Source organism: Anabrus simplex, chromosome X (genome assembly GCF_040414725.1).
Source record: "Anabrus simplex isolate iqAnaSimp1 chromosome X, ASM4041472v1, whole genome shotgun sequence".
Taxonomy (NCBI): domain Eukaryota; kingdom Metazoa; phylum Arthropoda; class Insecta; order Orthoptera; family Tettigoniidae; genus Anabrus; species Anabrus simplex.
The window spans coordinates 190,831,237-190,850,787 of NC_090279.1; the positions used below are offsets into that span (position 1 = coordinate 190,831,237).

The following is a 19,551-nucleotide window of genomic DNA, read 5'->3' on the forward strand; positions in this document are numbered from 1 at the left end:
TATCTTAATGGTTAGCCAGTAAATTAAAAAGAATTAATGGGCTATACTGTGAATCTGTGGCATACAATGAATTGTGATTATTCTTTTAACCTAATGTCAAGATGATGCTACCTCAATGACACATCTGATAAAATCAGATTAACCTTTTGATCAGTGAGTTTTTGGTGGCACTCACAGGCTACCAGGAATGAGTTTTTTTTTTCCTTGAGAATTTTGAATTCTTAATTTTAAGTTATTATAGTTCTAAATTTTCTCTATTATTAAATTTATATCATTTACACTTACGGTACATAAATGATGCCTTCAATTTAATTGAAATCAGTGGCGTTGAAAATATTTTTCTCAAAATAATGAAAGGAATAGTAAATTGACAAAAATATAATTATTCTCTGTATGTACTCTAATCACGTTTGTACCCTTTACAAGACACTGACCTGATTTTACAACAGTTTTACCTATCAAAATATCTTTAGGGTATGGTAATGACCCAGACAGTCGAGTTTTTGATCGCGTTCAACTTCCGTATCATTTCCAGTACAAACAATAAACAAAACAGCTGCCAGGAAAAAAAGAGTCTCTATGGTTATGCCTTGCCACTTATGTAACATCGACTTTTTCTTTATGTCTGTATTTTCCGTAACGAATAAGTAGTACTTGTTCATTTCTGACACTATGAAGTTCATAATATTACGATCAACAACTTCTTTGAAAACCGACAATTCAAGTTTTGAATTACTGTAATTATCATTCAAATGTAAATTATCACTAACCCCTGAATTTGATGGATCAAAATGAGCAAAAAGCACAGGAAGAACTCCACTTACTTTCTTCCTTCAGTTTGAACAGCTGACAGCTTAGCCTTGTTTGGGACAGCGGAGCGCTGCATTTCGTCCTCAATTACCGTGCTGTTGCCTTCCAAGGAATGAACAATTTCACTCTCATCGGACACAATACAATCACTATCACTACCGTAAATATCAATTTCTTTGTCAGACCCCTCGTTAGTCAAAATATTACTTATATCTTGAGGAGCAAGCTCACATCCTTGATTCGATACCGCCATTACAACGTGTATTTATTTACTATCAGAGAGAGGTTGTTTCTATGGAAACCAGAGATGGGGGAAAAGAAAAATAATGTTTATTGTCACGGAATAGTCATGCAATGCACTCAATGGAAACAGCAATAGAAAACAGTTCCCGGGTGTTGTCGTAATTTTTGGCACAATCGCTTAAGAATTTAGGTTATGTAACTACGGATGCTTCGACAGAACGTCATCACAGAACATGAGATGTGATAAAACACGGAATAATGTTCACTAAACATGTCAAACACCTCCCAACTTTGTTCTAAACACCCGCCAGTACGATGTCACGAAAGAATTTCAAACATTCAACATGAAAAGTGAATAGATGACGATACTGTTCAGGCGCAAACTTCAAAAACGTAAATAGACAGCAGTACTCCCATGGGCCACGCGCAGCACTGCCGTAAACAGATGACAGTACTGCTCACTGGGTTACGGTGCAATCGAACTATGAGATTATTGGTACCATCTGAGAAATTCGGTACCCATCAAATGATCAGAAATGCTAGACAACATGGAAGGCATGTATACATCCTGAAAGAAGTGCAAAATTGTGAAGCACGATCTTCTTTGTAAATGAAACCTTTGTGAAATAAATAAACAAACGTATAAATACATACATACACAAATAAACCAATCAATCATAACAGAGTACATAAACTTACTGGCAATATTAATACTGGGCGTTGCTGTATGGTACGGTGTTCTGTTGGTCATATTTCCACGTGGTGTACTTGGTGTGCCAGGTACTGGGTCTCTGAAATGCTCCTTGAACCAGCGGAACAGAGCACCCAGGGAGTAGAACAGCTGCTGCCGGAACCGGAAACCTTCTGGGGTCACGCTTATATACTCGTGCCGACAACGCGTCCGTGGCAGGTAGGACAGCATGAACTTACCAGGATAACTCTGGAATAAGAAATTTGATGTAAATACAGTATTAAAATGGAACCTGAACTCACGAGTTGAGTTAGAGAAGATAGAGCTGTTTAAATAAAAAGTACATTATAATAACAACTACTCCAAATCCTTCTAGTAGGTTCACTGTTTTAGTCAACAATGAAGTGATTAACGAAATTACATTTTGTTGGCATACCCACTTTTGGAAACATCTGATGTTGTTTGGCAATCCTGTCATTACTCTTTAAGGAATCTTGTATTTACTCAGACCAGGCATGTCAAGGTCATGAGCTGATCGACAGCTCTGCTTGCATAAGAAAGAGCTACTTCGAGCACTAGTCCAGGATGTTAACACATTGTGCAAGCCTGAAGGGGTGTACATTATATGTTCATAACTACGGTACTCCATGCAATACATTTACATCAAGACATAAATAATTAAATGTCTTCAACATGGTGTTTGCATAAAATGCGTGAAACATCATACTTTGTAATCACTGTGTTCTAGGAAAATAAATAAATACTTTAAAGGTTGTCATAAAGTAAAAAATATAGGGCATTTATTTTTTTAGGGGCTTAACATACTCAACTCTTCTTTGAATAATTATGAAGCAAAATAATGTCAAATACTATATGCCATTTCTATATCGCTTCTGTAGCAAAATGTCATATTTTTATATACTTAAACAAAGAAAAGAAGCTTTGGTAGAAGTAGCATCTCCTCTTGTAATCACGTTGTTACAAATGTACACAAACACACAGTAACAAATTACTGTGTGAATCCTTATGCCAAAGCCTATGTTTTAAACGTTGCGTGTCAACCTAAACAGGTAACTGGAGCATGGGCACTGTGCTTACGGCAGGCAAGGTTTGACACCCACGACTCAGACATTTTTAAGTGTCTACTGTAAGGATTCTAAGTCTCACATCCATAAGTAAGTATTGGTAATGCTACAGTTTGGTCTGGACACGGAGGTCATAGTTGTCAAAGATTCTCAAAGCTGCTGAGGTGCACTCACTACGATGGTACTGAATTGCAGTCTTAAGGTCATGTTTGTTGAGAGGTGGTGGTGGTGGTGGTGGTGGCGGCGGCGGCGGTACAGCTGGGTAACCATCTCTTAACGTTAATCCAAGGGAAAATGGAGACGTCCAATCTTCTGAAGAATGAAGGTAACGGCAAAAGAAAGGGAAGGGTCATGAAAGGTGTCAAAATAAGACTTCCTAGGCAATGAAACCTATTACGGTCGCTGTCAGAAGAGACCAAGAGTTAACCAAAAAAGTTGGATAGGAAAGATGAAAGTGAGGAAGCTGGCACAAATACATGCCATACACAGACAGAAAATTAAGTTTCTTAAAAACTATAAAAATTAATCTGAAAAAGTCCAGTTCAGTAAAATTGTAAGGAATATCTATTTTCAAACCTGGGTGCCCAGTAAATCGTAGTTTATCGGGGATAGGAACAGAATCTACACAGTTGGGAAATTTACGGTACCTGAGTGTGAATTGTCGTCACTACCCCCCGTTGCAGGTAAAAAACTATTTGGAGAATACCACTGTCGTCTTTATCACAATTGATATTTTCATTATCACTAGGTTGAAGCCTCCGTGGCTCAGAAGGCAGCGCACCGCCTCTCTCTGCAGGATACCGTGGTTCAAATCCCTGTCACTCCATGTGAGATTACTGCTGGACAAAGCAGAGGCAGGGCAGGTTTTTCTCCGGGTACTCTGGTTTTCCCTGTCATCTTTAATTCCACGAACACTCTCCATTAATATTTCATTTCATCTGTCAGTCATTAATCAATGCCCCAGAGGAGTGCGAGAGGCTTCAGCAGCCAGCACAATACATATCCCCGCTGCTAGATGTGCTTCATTCATCCATTTCTGACCCGGTCAAATGAGTGGAAATAGGCTGTGGATTTTCATTATCACTAGGTTCACTTCAACTCTCATTTTCACTACATAAATCATTATAACGGTAAAATTATCTTTGAAAATATAGTCATTTAGCAAAGAACATGAACACTGTGCGAAGAGAAAGCCATAGTATAAACAAACAATGGCTAGCATCATTCTTTTGTCTCTAGCTCAGCAATGCAATGAGGATAAATACTTAGAGCATGTACTTGGGCAGACAGTGAAGGAGTTAATGTTAAGTTCTAGGTTAATACTATTGTATGTTAGGTTAAAGATATTCAAATTAGTTTGCTAAGTCATCGTCTGTTTGAAAATAAGCACACAGCCGCACAACCCGAACCATGCAGCCAATATCCTGTCATCAGTTATGCTATACATACCTTGGAAGCACTCACGAAGTAGTGAATTTTGGCGGGGTTTCTCTTCTTCTCCTCTTTGAGCAATTCTTCTGCTTTGTCTTTCAGTCCTTCTGTCTCTCTGTAATATTTAAATTGTAGGAAGTCACGAGCGTGGGCAGCCATAGGGTTGACATAACGAGCAATGATTTCATCCAGATCTTCAAACTCCTCATTTCCTATCCACAGGGACTGTCCCAAGCTGAAGGCATTTTCCTTGCCCTCCTCCCGTACATCGATGTGCTGGTAAACTCCATCAGCAACTTTCCACGTTACAGTGAGATGATCGGCACCCTGAAACAGAGGAAAAAAACATATGTAACTAGCATAAGACTCATGATGTATAGCAAGAGAGGGATATGAAAAGAAACACTAAGCTGCCATTATGTTCGTACTGTTGTGTGTTCCTTCTCTATCTCCCTCTACATGTCTTAACTTGACACTTGTTTGTGTCTTTCCAATCCTTATAGCATAAGAATCAAATATCTTCTGAACAAAGCATGAAGTACAGTTATGTACAGAAAAAAAAAGCAAGCCTATCCACACACATAAAACTAAAACACAACACAGTTATAAAACCAGAAGCACCATATGCAGCAGAGAACCTCTTTCACCTGAATGACCAACCAGAGACAGGCAGACTCCAGAAGACTGTGGCAAAGGTTTTAGTTCCACCTAATCAATACCAAATTGATATACAAACTACTGTATTATATACATGTATGTACAAATGAGCCTAGTTTTGACACACAGTTTCATCACTACCACAATAGACCTGCACCTGTCCTCTTGGCTATACATTCCCATCTGATTTTCATGACTTGGCATTGGAAGGAAATTCCCACTGTTCTCGTATTTACAAATTATGTACCATAATATATAAAACACAACAACAAATTTGTCTGGTTTATAACAAATCAGCTGAACCCAGGATTGATGACAACAGGCAAAACATAACATCTGGTTCTACCAACACAACACAACAACACAACTATGGCTGTTTACAATATTATAGAATGGTCGGACGTCTCAGAAGGTGATGGCTGAACTGAATTAAAAATTTAACAAAAAATGGAGACACACTGGATGATGTAACGGGCTAAGAAGTTTACAAAAACAAAAAGAGGAGGAGGCTTATTGTTCACAAAAGTCCTACACAGCCTAACAGTAAGGTCCACCAATGATGGTCAATGTGTTATCGTAGTTTTAGTGGAGGCACAGGAATGGTTTAAACATCGCACGGGGAGAAAGAAGTGGGCTAACAGGCCGGCAAGCAGAAAGGCCTTCGAAAATCATTACACTCAGCTACGTACGATACGTACATCAGAGAAACAACTACAGTAGTCTAGAAGGAAATTTTATGGAGGCTTATCACCACAAACTCAAAACTGCTCCTTTGTGAAGCCAGAAAAGGTCACTATGTAAGTATATTTTTTCAAGGACAAAGGATTAATACAGTGCTAAAAGAAATGAAAATTAATTGTAGAAGTAAAATTTCAACATGTAAAAATGAAACTTTACCTTGCTTGATGGTCGAACAATGACTTCTCCTTGATCTGTCTGCTCCATTATCTTTTCTGCTTCCTTGTACGAGATGTTCTGGAATGATGGGTGGACAATAACACGCTTAATGTATGTCTGCCTCTGCTTCATTTTCAACGCGTCCTCTTCTGCCTTCAGATCCTTATCCTCAGCCTCAGTATCGTAAAAGGGATCCTTCGGAGGCCTAAATAAGAAAGCATTTTCTTTCTAAAGATAGTTATGCATGAGTTATGAGGTATATCTACATTATCCATCTTATAAGAAGAACTAAAGATTCAGGATTATTTCAAAAACATAGATATTGATTTAAAGCAAAAGAAACAGGAAAATGATTGCACAAATCTGGTTATAAAACAGAAATTGTAACATGGATTAAACCAATTTTAAAATTAACCAAATATGGTATGAATGTCAAACTTTATTGAAGAATATTTTTTACCGTTCGTACCTATTGCATCATGGGATCTTTTCCAACACATCAATACTTCACAAACAAATATGAAGGGTAAAAGGTCCCACTGACCAGATGAACAGAAGATTTAATCCCAAAACTGGAAAGGACAGGATGCTGACCATGGAAAACATCCCACCACCAATGCCAGAGAAAACACCACATGATGTATCCGACTGGAATATTGACTTCTTTTTTTCCCTTCTTTTTACAATAAACATGCCAATGGGTAGCAAACAAAAGAAAACTTCAGCCGTATTAAATAACGTCAGCTGCTGGACTCCCTACAAGGTTCATAGATTTGATATGGTCTCATACGTTGGAATATGTCAACAGCACAGAAAATTATTTACCTATCTGGTGAGAACGCACACAAGATGCACAAAACATGGGTACACCATTTGGTTTTATAATTAGAGAGTTAATTTATTTCTGTGCTACAGTTGACACTTCTATTTATACCAGGAAATTCACTGAGTTTGGGGAGTAATTTGATAACAGACTAATGAAAGATATTTCCTGCAAGATCAAGCAACCTGCCGTACACCAAAAGGAAGACAATCTCCACTGTTTTGACAACTGACAAGGTAACTATTTGGGTTGGACCACATAGATTTTGGTTAAAGTTGGGTGAAAAATTAATTAATGTATCCTAAATTTAATGGTTATAATCATTGTGTACACTGATAGTTCTATGTTTTAAGTTACATAAAATACTTTACACCAAAAATGAGATTTTGGTGCAACTTCTGCAAACCCATTTTACTAACACGTACAATATATTATAAACATACCACGATGTTTAGCGTTTTAATACTTATATATTGATATAATAGAGTGTAAAATATAATGCAGCATGAAATCTTGGTCATCCTGATCAATATACAGGATGTATCATAACTACACTGACAAAAAAAAAATAAGGATGCTCTTCATGTTAAGAACAATGGTGTGGCAGAGAAAATGATTCTTTTCGAGGAAATGAGCTTACTTTGTTACTTCCGGGCGTGCGATTCAAATGGGCGAACTTGCCGTATTTGTTACGCCAGAGCACAAGCCACTGCCGTGCTTCAGAGAAGACCTGTTGGCCAGCATTCTGATGGAGAATTTTTTTCCATCATCGGGACTCAAACCAGCTAACCACAGAGACTTGACACCTTAAGGAGAGAATGAATGGCCTACCCGGCTAATGTTAAATTTGCTCATATCATGACCCATTTTCTCATGAAGTACATAATGCAACTTAATGAAACTTTCGCATGTTACTTATACATGCTTTGTGTACTTACTCCTCTACTTTGATTGCAGTATGCTACATATTCTAGAAGATATATTTTTCTGTTGTTTATTACAATTTTTCCTTACATTTTTGAGCATTTTACTGCAAATATACAAGTTATCTCTACCATTCTAGAGGTATAGTGTCATAAGGGTATTATACATGAACTGTGAAAAAATCAAGGGTATGTTCTACAGTACCGGGGCAAGTTGGCCGTGCGGTTAGGGTCGCGCAGCTGTGAGCTTGCACCCGAGAGATAGTGGGTTAGAGCCCCACTGTCGGCAGCCCTGAAGATGGTTTTCCGTGGTTTCCCATTTTCACATCAGACAAATGCTGGGGCTGTACCTTAATTAAGACCACAGTCGCTTCCTTCCCATTCCTAAGCCTTTCCTATCCCATCGTCGCCATAAGACCTATCTGTGTCAGTGCGACGTAAAGCAAATAGCAAAAAATGTTCTACAGTTCCTGAGAAAACGGGTTATTTGTCTGAAAAAAAGTTCTTCAGAAATTACAATAAAAATTAATTTAATTTAAAACTTGCTTTTTAATAGAAACAACAGTCCGGCTCCAAGGCTAAATGGTTAGCGTGCTGGCCTTTGGTCACAGGGGTCCAGGGTTCGATTCCCGGCAGGGTCGGGAATTTTAACCATCATTGGTTAATTTCGCTGACACTGGGGCTGGGTGTATGTGTTGTCATCATCATTTCATCCTCATCACGACGCGCAGGTCGCCTACGGGAGTAAAATTAAAAGACCTGCACCTGGCGAGCCGAATATGTCTTCGGACACTCCCAGCACTAAAAGCCATATGCCATTTCATTTCAATAGAAACAACAGCTAAAATATATCAGCACTGTATTCTTCATCATCATCATCATCATCATCTATATTGTCCAAGTGCATCCTCCTCCTCCTCAAAGAGTTTTGGCAGGGAAAAAAGAAAAAAAAAGAAAAAAAAAAAAAAAAGGTAAGTGGCGAGAAAGGAACAGAAGTACCAATTGGATGCCGTTATGCATCATTAGACCAAGCGCCAAAAGTTGGTTTCGAGATATTCGCGTTTAAGTTTATGTGTAAATTCGAGCAAACATAATTGTGTTACACATGGTATTCTTGGTGTTGTAGGATAATAGATTGTACCTTCTCACCAAATTTCAACATTTTTATATTCACAGTTCATTGATTTTCTTGAAAAAATGGCGCTTAGCCTACTGATACAATTTAAGGTATTTCTCACGTGCGAATAATGCATCACAATGCTACACCAATAACCCCTTACTGGCGAGTATCTAACTGAGTAAGAATTTTAAAAAATATGTGACCGCAGTTGTGATTAAAACCTGAATCTCATTACTGCGCTAAGTGCTTCAACCATCGCAAGCCGTGTCACAACTCCAGCCCATTATTCAAGTTTTAGATGGAGAAACTCTAGAAGGGGAGTCATTCCCTAAAGTCATTGCTATATCCACTTACTGATTTAACGAATTTCAACTGATCTGAGTCAAATACAAATGGTAAGAAGCGAGCCATTGTAGTCTATGCAATGCATAGTTATTTATGGATTTTCCTTCATGATAGGCCTATTATGTTATGTTCTGAGAATACAGTACTGACGTGATATTTTCAAGCCTATGGGTAAGTTTTGTTCTGCTTTAGACACACATTAGTTGCTAAGTAAATTACTTCCATGTATTCACAATCAAATTTAGTTTTGACGTACATACTGAACGGCTGTGATTTCAAGAACCGGATTTCTTTTAGTTTTTGCCAGTTTATCTTGCAACCATGGACATCTGTTTCCCGATACACGATTTAGTTTTTCAAGTTCTGCTGAAATGAAGAATGACGTGCCTTCCGTCTGGCAAACAATGAGGCATTTCCGCTTGCAGTTTCTCATTACGTTTACGAAGTCCTCTGCAGTATATAAACGCTAATGAAATTTGCGGGCACGCTAAAAATCTGCAAAGTCACTGCTTTCATTATTCTGATCTGGAATTCATTGATTTGGTGCGTATTATCTAGCATAACATGTTAAAATACTGTTACAGTGAAGCCTTCGCAGCTTCCCCCACAACGCAATGTGAGGAATGAGGGGCTTGGTCTAATGACGCAAAATGGAACGTTGCATAGTCTACTGATGCAAGTTACAGTTTAACCAATTCCCACTATGTCGCTTAGGTTTTCAGTTTACTGACAACTAATGCCCTCTTGTAAGACAGTGGGGAGTTTATTATAAGAAGTTCAAGCTTTCCTCTACAAGATAGTGCTAACATCTCCATTTTCATCAAATGGCATTAATTGTCTATTGATGCATAACTCCATCCAATTTTTCGTGCGTATTTTTTCATTTTTGTGCTCCTGGCACTAAAAGCCATATGCTAAACAATTTGTCTTCCCGTACTTCAGGTACGTAATAGCCTATTCTCTAAAATGACCCATTGTGATCTAAAGTGCTGTATTACTATTATTATCATTATAATTTTGCCTAGAGTCTCTAGAAACCTGCACCCAGACCAACAGAAATATCAGCAAACTACAAGCAGTGGAAATGAAGTTCTTAAGAACTTTAATTCAGAAATCAAAGAGGGACAAAATAAGAAACGACAAGAAATGCCATCTTGTCCAAGTGAAACAACCCCTTACTGAGATCTGTTTCGAAACCAGATAGAAATGGTTTGGTCTCTCAAAAGAATGGACCCACAAAGGACAGCTAGAGTGTGGTTTGAGAAGGAACTCTAAGGCAAAAGATCAAGACGTCAGCCAAGTTAGAGCTGGGTCAATCAAGTTAGAAATTATCTAGCTGGGCGGGGTCTGAATTTGCAGCAGGTTACGGAAGAAGATACCTACATGGACACAGATATGTGGAACGCACTCATTCACCACACCTGGGAAACTGGAGCTCGTTCAAAACGATAACTGTTTTCTAATTCCAATACCTTTATACATTTCTTTTCTCTGATACAAGGTTCAGTCTGGAGGAAGCACCTGGCAGTATACTGAAATTATGGAACAGTTAAGGGAAACATTCGCAACCTCTGCGCACTTAAAGATACGGATGCCAGTCAACTTTCTGAAAGATTTTAGTTTTGTTTTCATTAGTAAGGAATTTCATGACTTTTTCCGTATCCATAACTAGGCTATCACAAGACAAATATGCACCACGCTAGTCAATTTCACACGATTATGCTCCTAATCCAAATATAGGCTACCGTATCAAGCGACAAAACTTCACTGTACCATTCAACACAAAATAAATTTCTAACTTCTGAATGGAATGTGAAATACAAGCACAAATAGGCTCACTTTTTCAGTGATCACGCAACTGTGGCGATGGTACTTACCCGAGTTGTAATCATGTTTCTTTCACAAGGGATGACAAGTAACATTTTCAGAGCTAGGAAAAGTGTGATCGTATCGTACTACGTGGTAACAGCAAAAATTTGTGACGCAATAAGCAAGGTATTTTTATATAGATTTAATACAATGAGAATCGGGACTTCACATTTACGACGTGCTAAGCAGGAAAACATGTTAATGAGGAGCGCACTAACGAGGCTTCACTGTATGTCATTTTTGTTTGTGTGTTATGGGGGTTATAATTAGTGTTCGACAGTGAAAAGCTTCAAAGTTACAAAGAAATTCTTTGTTTATAGTGTGGTTTTTTTTTTACAGGTAGGTGTTATAATTAGCATTTGACAGAATGAAATGCTTTAAACTTACATTAACTGAGTTGACAATGGAGAGGTATGACCTACTTCTTCAACGAACTCTTACTATCAGTACTGCAAGTTACCTGGCCAGGATAATCCACCATCTCTCTTTTATAGCTTTTGGAATGCACATCTTAGATGTTGTCTGTGATCACCTGAACTGATATGACAAAGACAACAATGTGGAGCCAGATAACAGTGGTTGATATCAAGTCCTAAGCAAGTCTGACTCGTGCCAACTGCATTGCTGTCTCTATGATAAGGAAATGATTATACAAAATAACTCAGGAAATGGACAACAAACTGAAAGAGCAGCCAAGCAGGTGTTATGGAGAAGATAAAGTTCTTCCTTCAATCATGGGTAAACCGTCATGGCACACTGATTCACTCCTCAACTACTATGTTCTGAACTAAGATCACAATCAATTCAGAGCAAAGTCCTTGCAAGACTAGGACAGGAGTGGCAGAGGTGAACTGTTATTGGTTTTACACCCCAAAGCAAATGTTATGGTTTTTAGAGACGCTGAAGTGCCATCATTTTTTCTCTCGGTTCTTTCACATGCCAGTAAGTTTTTTCATTTTTCAAGATACAGAAAAACCTTGTTAAGACATTTCCGCAGGGGCCAACAAAAATGTACGTGTTCTCAGTGGCCTCCACAGTATGCACTAGCCATACGTCTTGGTAGGTGTACTATTTACCAACTGATGATACCTCAGTATGGATAACATATTTTCCCCATAATACTCCATCATGCTTTCTGAAATACAGAAGAGATATGGCGATGACATTCCTTGATTTAGAAAAAGGTTACGATAGTGTATCCAGAGCAAAGGTAAGGAAAGTAATGCAACAGGAAGAACTTGGAAAATAAATTATAAATATGCAAGCAATGTACAAAAATTGTTGCAGAAGTGTCCGGACATGTGGGGAGGCCAGAGTGGTTTCAGAACGAAACTGGACTGTCGCAAGACAGTGTGCTGTCACTATGACTGTTATTCATAATGGTTATGGATGAAACTGTGAGGAAACAAAGGTAAAACATACGAGCACAGAGAGTTGAAGGTAAATTTTGATTGCAGATGATACTGTGGAGTGGGGAGCAGACAAACAGGGAGTACAAGGGCAACTCGATACGTTGAGCGAGATTATTGAAAATTACGGAATGAAAACCAGCATGGAAGCGAGACAGACAATGTTGAAGGGAGAAGATGCACGGCTGGACATGGAGATCAGTACAAGGATTCAACAGGGAAATGCATTCTACCAGAGAGTGAGAAACCTGGTGTGGAGGAAGGAAGTACCAATGAAGTGTAAAGAAGGTGATGTATAAAATGTACTACTGGAGGTAGAGAGACCTGGACACTGACGAAAGGACAGGAGAATAAAATCCAGAAGTATGATAGAAAATGCAAGAAAATACGGAGTAAGAAATGAGGATTTTAGGAAGGAAATCGGAGTGGAAAAACATTTAGACAGAATGGAGAGGGATAAAGTTAGGATGGTTTGGACATGTTACATGGATGGAAGAGGAAAGGATGCTGAAGTGGATGATGTGGAACCAGATAAGAGGACTGAGGGCAAGAGGTAGACCCAAGCTTAAGTGGTTGAAAACTATCAAGAAGAGTATAAAAATTAGAAGAAACCTGGTTTGGAACACAGTTAAGGAGTGGGAGATGTGGCTGGATAGATGGAGAAAGAAAGGTGTCAAACATCCCAATTCAGCAGGAGCTTGACTAGGGAAATGGACGACGGTGATGTCATGTTTTCCCTATATCTAAAAGTATTTAAAACACCTAAATATCAATAGACTGTGCCCTGAACATTGGAAGCCAATGTCTAACTATGCTACAAACCTGTCCACTACTAATAAAAAAAATTCCAATGCAGGGACAGCCAATTTCAGGCCTTAACAAGTGCCTACAACAACACACCTACCATGAATGACTAAATGAAACTAAAAGGTATGTGTACCTGAGCTCATTGTTCTTATCAGTGAGATCTGAAGATTTAGAGGTACATTCCACAGAGAAGCGCTCCACATCAATTTTTAGAACGCGGCAATGAATCGTCATGCCTCGATACACCCTCTCTTCAGGATTGCTCACATGCTTGTCGGAGAGGTTCTTGATGTGCACATAGCCTGTTAGCCCATTGTCCAGCCGTAATCTCACGCCTGTGGCTTGACCAGGACAGCCACCGGCATCAAAGTGATTCCACACCTGAAATATTCATCGAAAACAAAGAGTGATGATAAAGAACACATTTTACTTCAGACTACTACTCCTCTGACCATATTTAATAGAGAAGACTACACTATTCTTTCTCAATATTCAACATTAACATCGAAGTTAGTTTGATTATTGGGCACTCAAATATAAATGCAATTCCTTCTGCCCAGCTGAACACTTCACTGCAACAAATTTCACATAAGTTATTTATGGAATTGTATATAATTAACCCTAGAGCTGCTACAGGTTTAACTACCAAGTGCTGCAATTATATTTCCTTGGCGTAATAACAGATAGGAGAAAACATTCTCTGTATAGTTGACTGACTCTTGTATATAACATACATATGCAAATAATCCTCATATATATTTTCTCAAAATTAGCAAGAGAAAGTTGGGGTGCAGGTATTATTTTCATCAAGCTTGATGCAGTGTTCTGGTATACAGGAATATGGAAGCTGTTATTTTCCCACCCACTCTGTTGGCAAATCTGTTGTACCAAATGCAAGAAGTGTGCCGCAAATGTACTGCATAATTTGCATGGCGTCACTGGTATTGTGTTTAGGGTGGCTGGTGTGAGTTTTTTTGCAAGTTGTTCACCGATAAAGAAAAGCTCACATTATTGAAGAGGCAGGGCACATTCGTAACTGCACTGGAGGAAGAAAGTACAATGTGGATAAGAACTCCTCCATAAGTAATTGGAGGAAAAATACAGCTTGTCTTAAACTGGCGAACAGTAACCATTAGACATTCCACAAATGAAAAGCAGAGTTTTCAGAAATTAAAAACAGGATATGCAAATATGTGAAAGAAAAGAGACAGAGTGAAATATGTTAATTGAAAGCCATATAAAAAGCAAAGAAACTTACAAATTACGGGTTGTAAGGCTAGCTCTTGCATGTTCTTAAACAAAATAACTTCAGTTTTTGCAGGAAAACTGCGAGACGCTTCCAGCAATTAAGAAAATATTGCTAATTTCCACAGATTCATCATCAGTTTGTGCCAGAGAAATTTGTATTTACCTTCACAAATTGCTAATGCAGGCCAGATGTATTTTATTGTAGTATTTATGGTTTTCAATATTAATACCATTTGGCATATGATTATTTTGCTTCATTAGACACCAGGAATGTGATTATTTATTTACTTGTTAAAGTATTAATTTGACAGCTAAGAACACTCAAGTTACATTTCACATTCCGATTTTTTCATGGAGGTCATATGTTATGCGTGTTAAGAAAGCCATCCGTCCACTAATGCTTCTAAGGGCAGAAGAATTTGTGTTCGAATTCTGAGAACGACTCCATTTTTAACTCTTTTTGCTACATATAGAATCGCTACAACAGCTCAAAGCATTACAAGGTATTTATTTCTAAACCGACATCCTTTTTTATAGTACAATTTACTAATTTCTTATCCTCTTTCATATCAATACAAAATTTGGGAAACTGTTTCTTCCTTCTTATGATGATGAGAAATCATATTATTATTATTATTATTATTATTATTATTATTCAAAAGTCTGATGCAATTTAAGGTCCGAAGATCTAAATAGGGTCCATTTCTTAAAACTAATGTAGATCCTATACATGGGAGAAAATTACTTTTGGATAATAAGGTCCATAAATACACTTGTGCTACCTGCGAACGTAAAATTACTTTACAAAATTACAATAAATTGCCATAAACAATCACCCTACTGCATTTCCACTTTCAAAACATGGCAGCGACTATACCCATCATTGTAGGAAAATGGGTTAACTAAGCTATACAGTTACAATAAAAAATATTTTTCATCCCATTGGATAGGGACGTTCAGCCTTGAACATGCTCCTATTATCTGCGCACTTTTTAGTGATAGATTTCTGTTCGAGGTGAGGAGTAACGAGCGAGCTCTCGCAGTTCCGGAAGTACTGCCAACGGAATGGAAATGAAATCTGAATTGAATCGATATGACTGAATCGATATGTATATGTTACAACTTTATTCGGTTGAATCCTCAGAAACAGTACTCTCACAATCGTCACTGCTCGCTGCCGTACTATTAATTATAATATCGTCCAAGGCTAATTCCATTACACCGTCGTGCCTCCAGTATTCTTCTTCCAGTTCGCGCACCTTACTGCAGTACCCTTTCCAATCTTCGGCAGATACGGATCTGAATGCCTCGATGGTCAGTCGTCGTAGGTTTCCTGCTGTCATGTCTCCCGTTATATTGTGTCCTCTGAACTCGCGTTTTATTTTTGCCCATGCCAATTCCATGGCGTTCAGATCACAGTTGTATGGGGGAAGACGAAGGACGACGTGACCGTTTTCAGCAGCCATGACGTCAACAGCATAACTTGTTTCAGGAGGTCTGTTTTCCTGAACTAATCTATACAGGGCCTCTTTTCTTTGATTTATGTCGCAGACAATGCCTTTCCCCTGTAGCCACTGGACCATTGTCACGCGTGTATCATACCGCGATGGTACTTTATCCACCTGTCGGGAATGGTATGGTGCATTATCCAGCACTATCACAGATGCAGGAGGCAAATTAGGGAGCACAGATGTTCTGAACCATTTCTCAAAATTATCGGAATTCATTTGTCCATGGTAATCGCCTTGGGTACTTCTGGCTTCAAATATTAATTGTGCTTCTCTAATGAACCCTTTCTCCGATCCAACACTTGCAATAATTAGCCGTTTCGACGAGCATCCCCATGCTGTAACACCCACAACATCTTTTTCTCTCTGCCAGCATTTTCCAGTTGTTATATTATTGTCAATCCAGGACTCGTCCAAGTAAAACACTTCCTTGCCTTCTTCCCTAGCATGTTTTATTTGGACGAGGAATCGTGCTCGCCAATCAACGACGTCTGCCCGCTCCAGCAATAAAACACGTTTGTTTTGGACTCTCTTCCACACAAAGCCCATATCTTTCAACACCTTTCGGAGAGACGTTGGGCTCCACTTCCACTTGATTTCCTTCTCCAGCACAGGGATCAGTGTCTTCAGCGTAGGCACCACTTTTTGGACGGTATAGAAGTTTTCGATGGTGTCCCTTATCACACGTTTTTCCTTATCGTCCAGTTCTATCTTCCCTTGCGTTCTCTTCCTGCGAGAAAGAGGAGAACATCATATAACACTTGCACATGACAACCTACTACTATCCATAATGATATTGGTTTGAACAGATTAGGTATACTGGTTAGACAGACCTACCTCTTTTTTCCAGGTGTGGGTGGAGATTTGCCGGGGTGAGAGGCAGTAAATGCCTTAATCCTTTGAATAGTGGCCACGGATTTCCCCGTATACGCGGCAGCACGTTGAATAGACTTACTTAGGGGGAAGAGCAGCTCTTTGTTTTTTTTCTCCATAGCACAGCACTCCGTGACGTGTGCTATAATTTTCCGTCCCTCGCTGTGTATAGCTCTGGCTGGTCGTTTTCGTTTAGGAGTACCAGGTGGTTCCCGTGATGTACTCGGCTTATTTTCCTCACTCATGTTCCTTCTAACCTAGTATAATGGTGGCTTTGTTATGTAAACAACAGCAGTACGTAACGTGTACGCCAGATGTCGCATGGCGATGAATAATCGAGTCATAGTTTGTGTTCAAAGGTTGTCAGTACGAATCTCGAAGATTGCCGTGATCGATCTATTGAGCACTCGGGTGAAAATCTATCACTAAAAAGTGCGCAGATAATAGGTGTTACTGTATTTGACAGGAGTAGGCTATGTGCCGACACAGGTTTCACTATCTTCTTTCACCACCACCACCACCACCACCACCACCACTACCCATACGTGCAGGTCACCTCACCCACGGGTATCAAATAGAAAGACCTGCATCACTTGAGCTGAAAATGACCTCACGTACTCCTGGCACTAAAAGCTATACGCTGAATAAATCTTCATCATCATCAGCATCATCATCATAGTATAGTTCCAGTTTCCCGGGTACTGTTAATGAAATTTTTTTTAAATTTCCCTTCCTAAAATTAGGGTGCAGGGATTATTCACGTATATACGGTAATTATGGCAAAAGTAACAAAAATATTATAATCACAGAAATGAGAAAATTAATTTTAATAAATGCTTGCATCAATGGCCCAACCATCTTAGTCTGGGTCTACTTCCTTCAATCTTGGTCTCCATGATCCTTGTCGATATCCTTCCCACTTCCATCCTCTGAACATGCCCAAACCATTTCAGTTTATTTCTCGCCATTCTATCAGAAAGCTTTTCCACTCCAATTTCCTTCCTGACATCCTCAATTCTTATTCTGTCCTTTCTCGCCTCTCCTATGATACTCCTTAAAAATTTCATCTCAATGGCCTGGATTTTATTTTCCTGTCTTTTTGTCAGTGTCCAGATCTCTACTGTGTATGTCAGTATGAAATAATAAAAGACAGTATAAACCACCCACTTTACACTTCCTGCTTCCAGCTCTAAGTTCCTCACACTCTAGTAAAATGTGCTGAATTTTCCTGTTATATCCTTTTACTGATCTCACTGTCCAGCCGACAACAGAACTCATAAGACGTTCCCATAGTAAATGGGTTTCAATTTTTTTAAACACAACGGATGTTTCACAATATACTGAAACAAAACAAGCTTGTGCAATCACTCGATGACACGTACTAAAACCGCTCCAGCAAGCGTTACGAAGAACATGTCCAATAGATACTGCATTTGAATTACTGCATTCTTCAAATACTATGAACAAGTAACTTTTCCAAAAAATCTATTGGAGCTGGAGGTATGGAGTACATGTGCGCATATACGTTGACACTAGACGGCATTAACTGAAGCTGTCCTACTGCACAGCTGAAAAAGCTTCATTCCATAAAATGTTACAGGAGTTCATGGGCACTTTCAGCCGCTATTTATGGTAGATGTCTGGTTGACAGTGCTCATACACTGTAGGGAGTAGGCTATCGCTTCCATAACGTGGAACTTGATGCAACAATTTACTTTTTGGAACAGTCACAGTTACATAAACGTTACAGGAACGTCTTGCCGGATATTGTAATAATGGATTCACTAAGCATCATTTTTATAACTATGCCGTTAAGAATTACAGACGAATAATTCTTCTACCATAACAGCAAATGGATGTATGCTTTAGAAAACCTCAAAAGGAGAAGGAGATTACCAGGCATAAGGAGAGGCGGACTTGATCGACGGAAGGAGAAGAGGAACCAAGGATTCAGGTAGAAGGAGCGTTGTTACCAGATGACATCTGCAAGGAGAACGGTGAGCAGCATCCGATGACTAAAGGAAACCTGTCAAAGAACATCACACAAATAACAGCCACTAACCTACTAAACTACCACACACAAACACATAATCACACGTACTGTGCCTTATTTTGAACTCAAATTCTTAAAAATATGAATAAGGTTTAATAATAATAAAAGTACTATTCAATCGCATTTGCTTTTCTTTGAAGAGGTATTATAGCCTAGAACGTTTGCCCCGAAAGGAGTTTCTTTGATATATCAGTAAATCGGCTAACACATCTGATCACATTTAAGCACGTCTATAGAAAACAGAAAACATGGCCGATATATTTACAGCACCAGCCTCAGTCGAGTTACTGTTTATTCCCAGTGTGTGTCTGAGTGGATAATTTTAATTTTTCCAATTTGCTTTACATTGCACCAACACAGACAGGTCTTATGCCGATGGTGGGATAGGAAAGGGCTAGGAATGGGAAGGAAGTGATCATGGCCTTCATTATAGTATAACCCCCAGAATTTGCCTGGTATGGAGATAAGAAACCACAGAAAGCCATCTTCAGGACTGCTGACAGTGGGGTTCTTACCCGCCATCTCCTGAATGCAAGCGGATAGCTATGTGACCCAAACTGCGCATCCACTTGCTCAGTAGTGGACTATGAAATAGCCACCTAAACCATATAGTTTATACATATTTTGATTATAAATTTTCCAGCAAACTCAATCTTGGTTGCCAGCTTATCAGATGATAACTAGCTGGAAAATGTATCATTTCCAATAAAGGGCCTATTATAATCAAATTATTTTAACATTATGTGTTCATATTTGTAC

General features: G+C 38.9%; 1 protein-coding gene across 1 annotated transcript in view; it reads right to left on the bottom strand.

The window, feature by feature from the left end:
• The window catches only part of Spt6 (transcription elongation factor Spt6), a 193,602-nt gene that overhangs the window by 32,496 nt on the left and 141,555 nt on the right, over positions 1 to 19,551 (bottom strand). Inside the window, exons 22-25 of the mRNA XM_068230569.1 lie at positions 13,244 to 13,491; positions 5,815 to 6,019; positions 4,279 to 4,587; positions 1,753 to 1,993 (exon numbers count right to left, since the gene is read on the bottom strand). Coding sequence (XP_068086670.1) covers positions 1,753 to 1,993; positions 4,279 to 4,587; positions 5,815 to 6,019; positions 13,244 to 13,491 — 1,003 coding nt within the window. The remainder of the gene's footprint in view (positions 1 to 1,752; positions 1,994 to 4,278; positions 4,588 to 5,814; positions 6,020 to 13,243; positions 13,492 to 19,551) is intronic.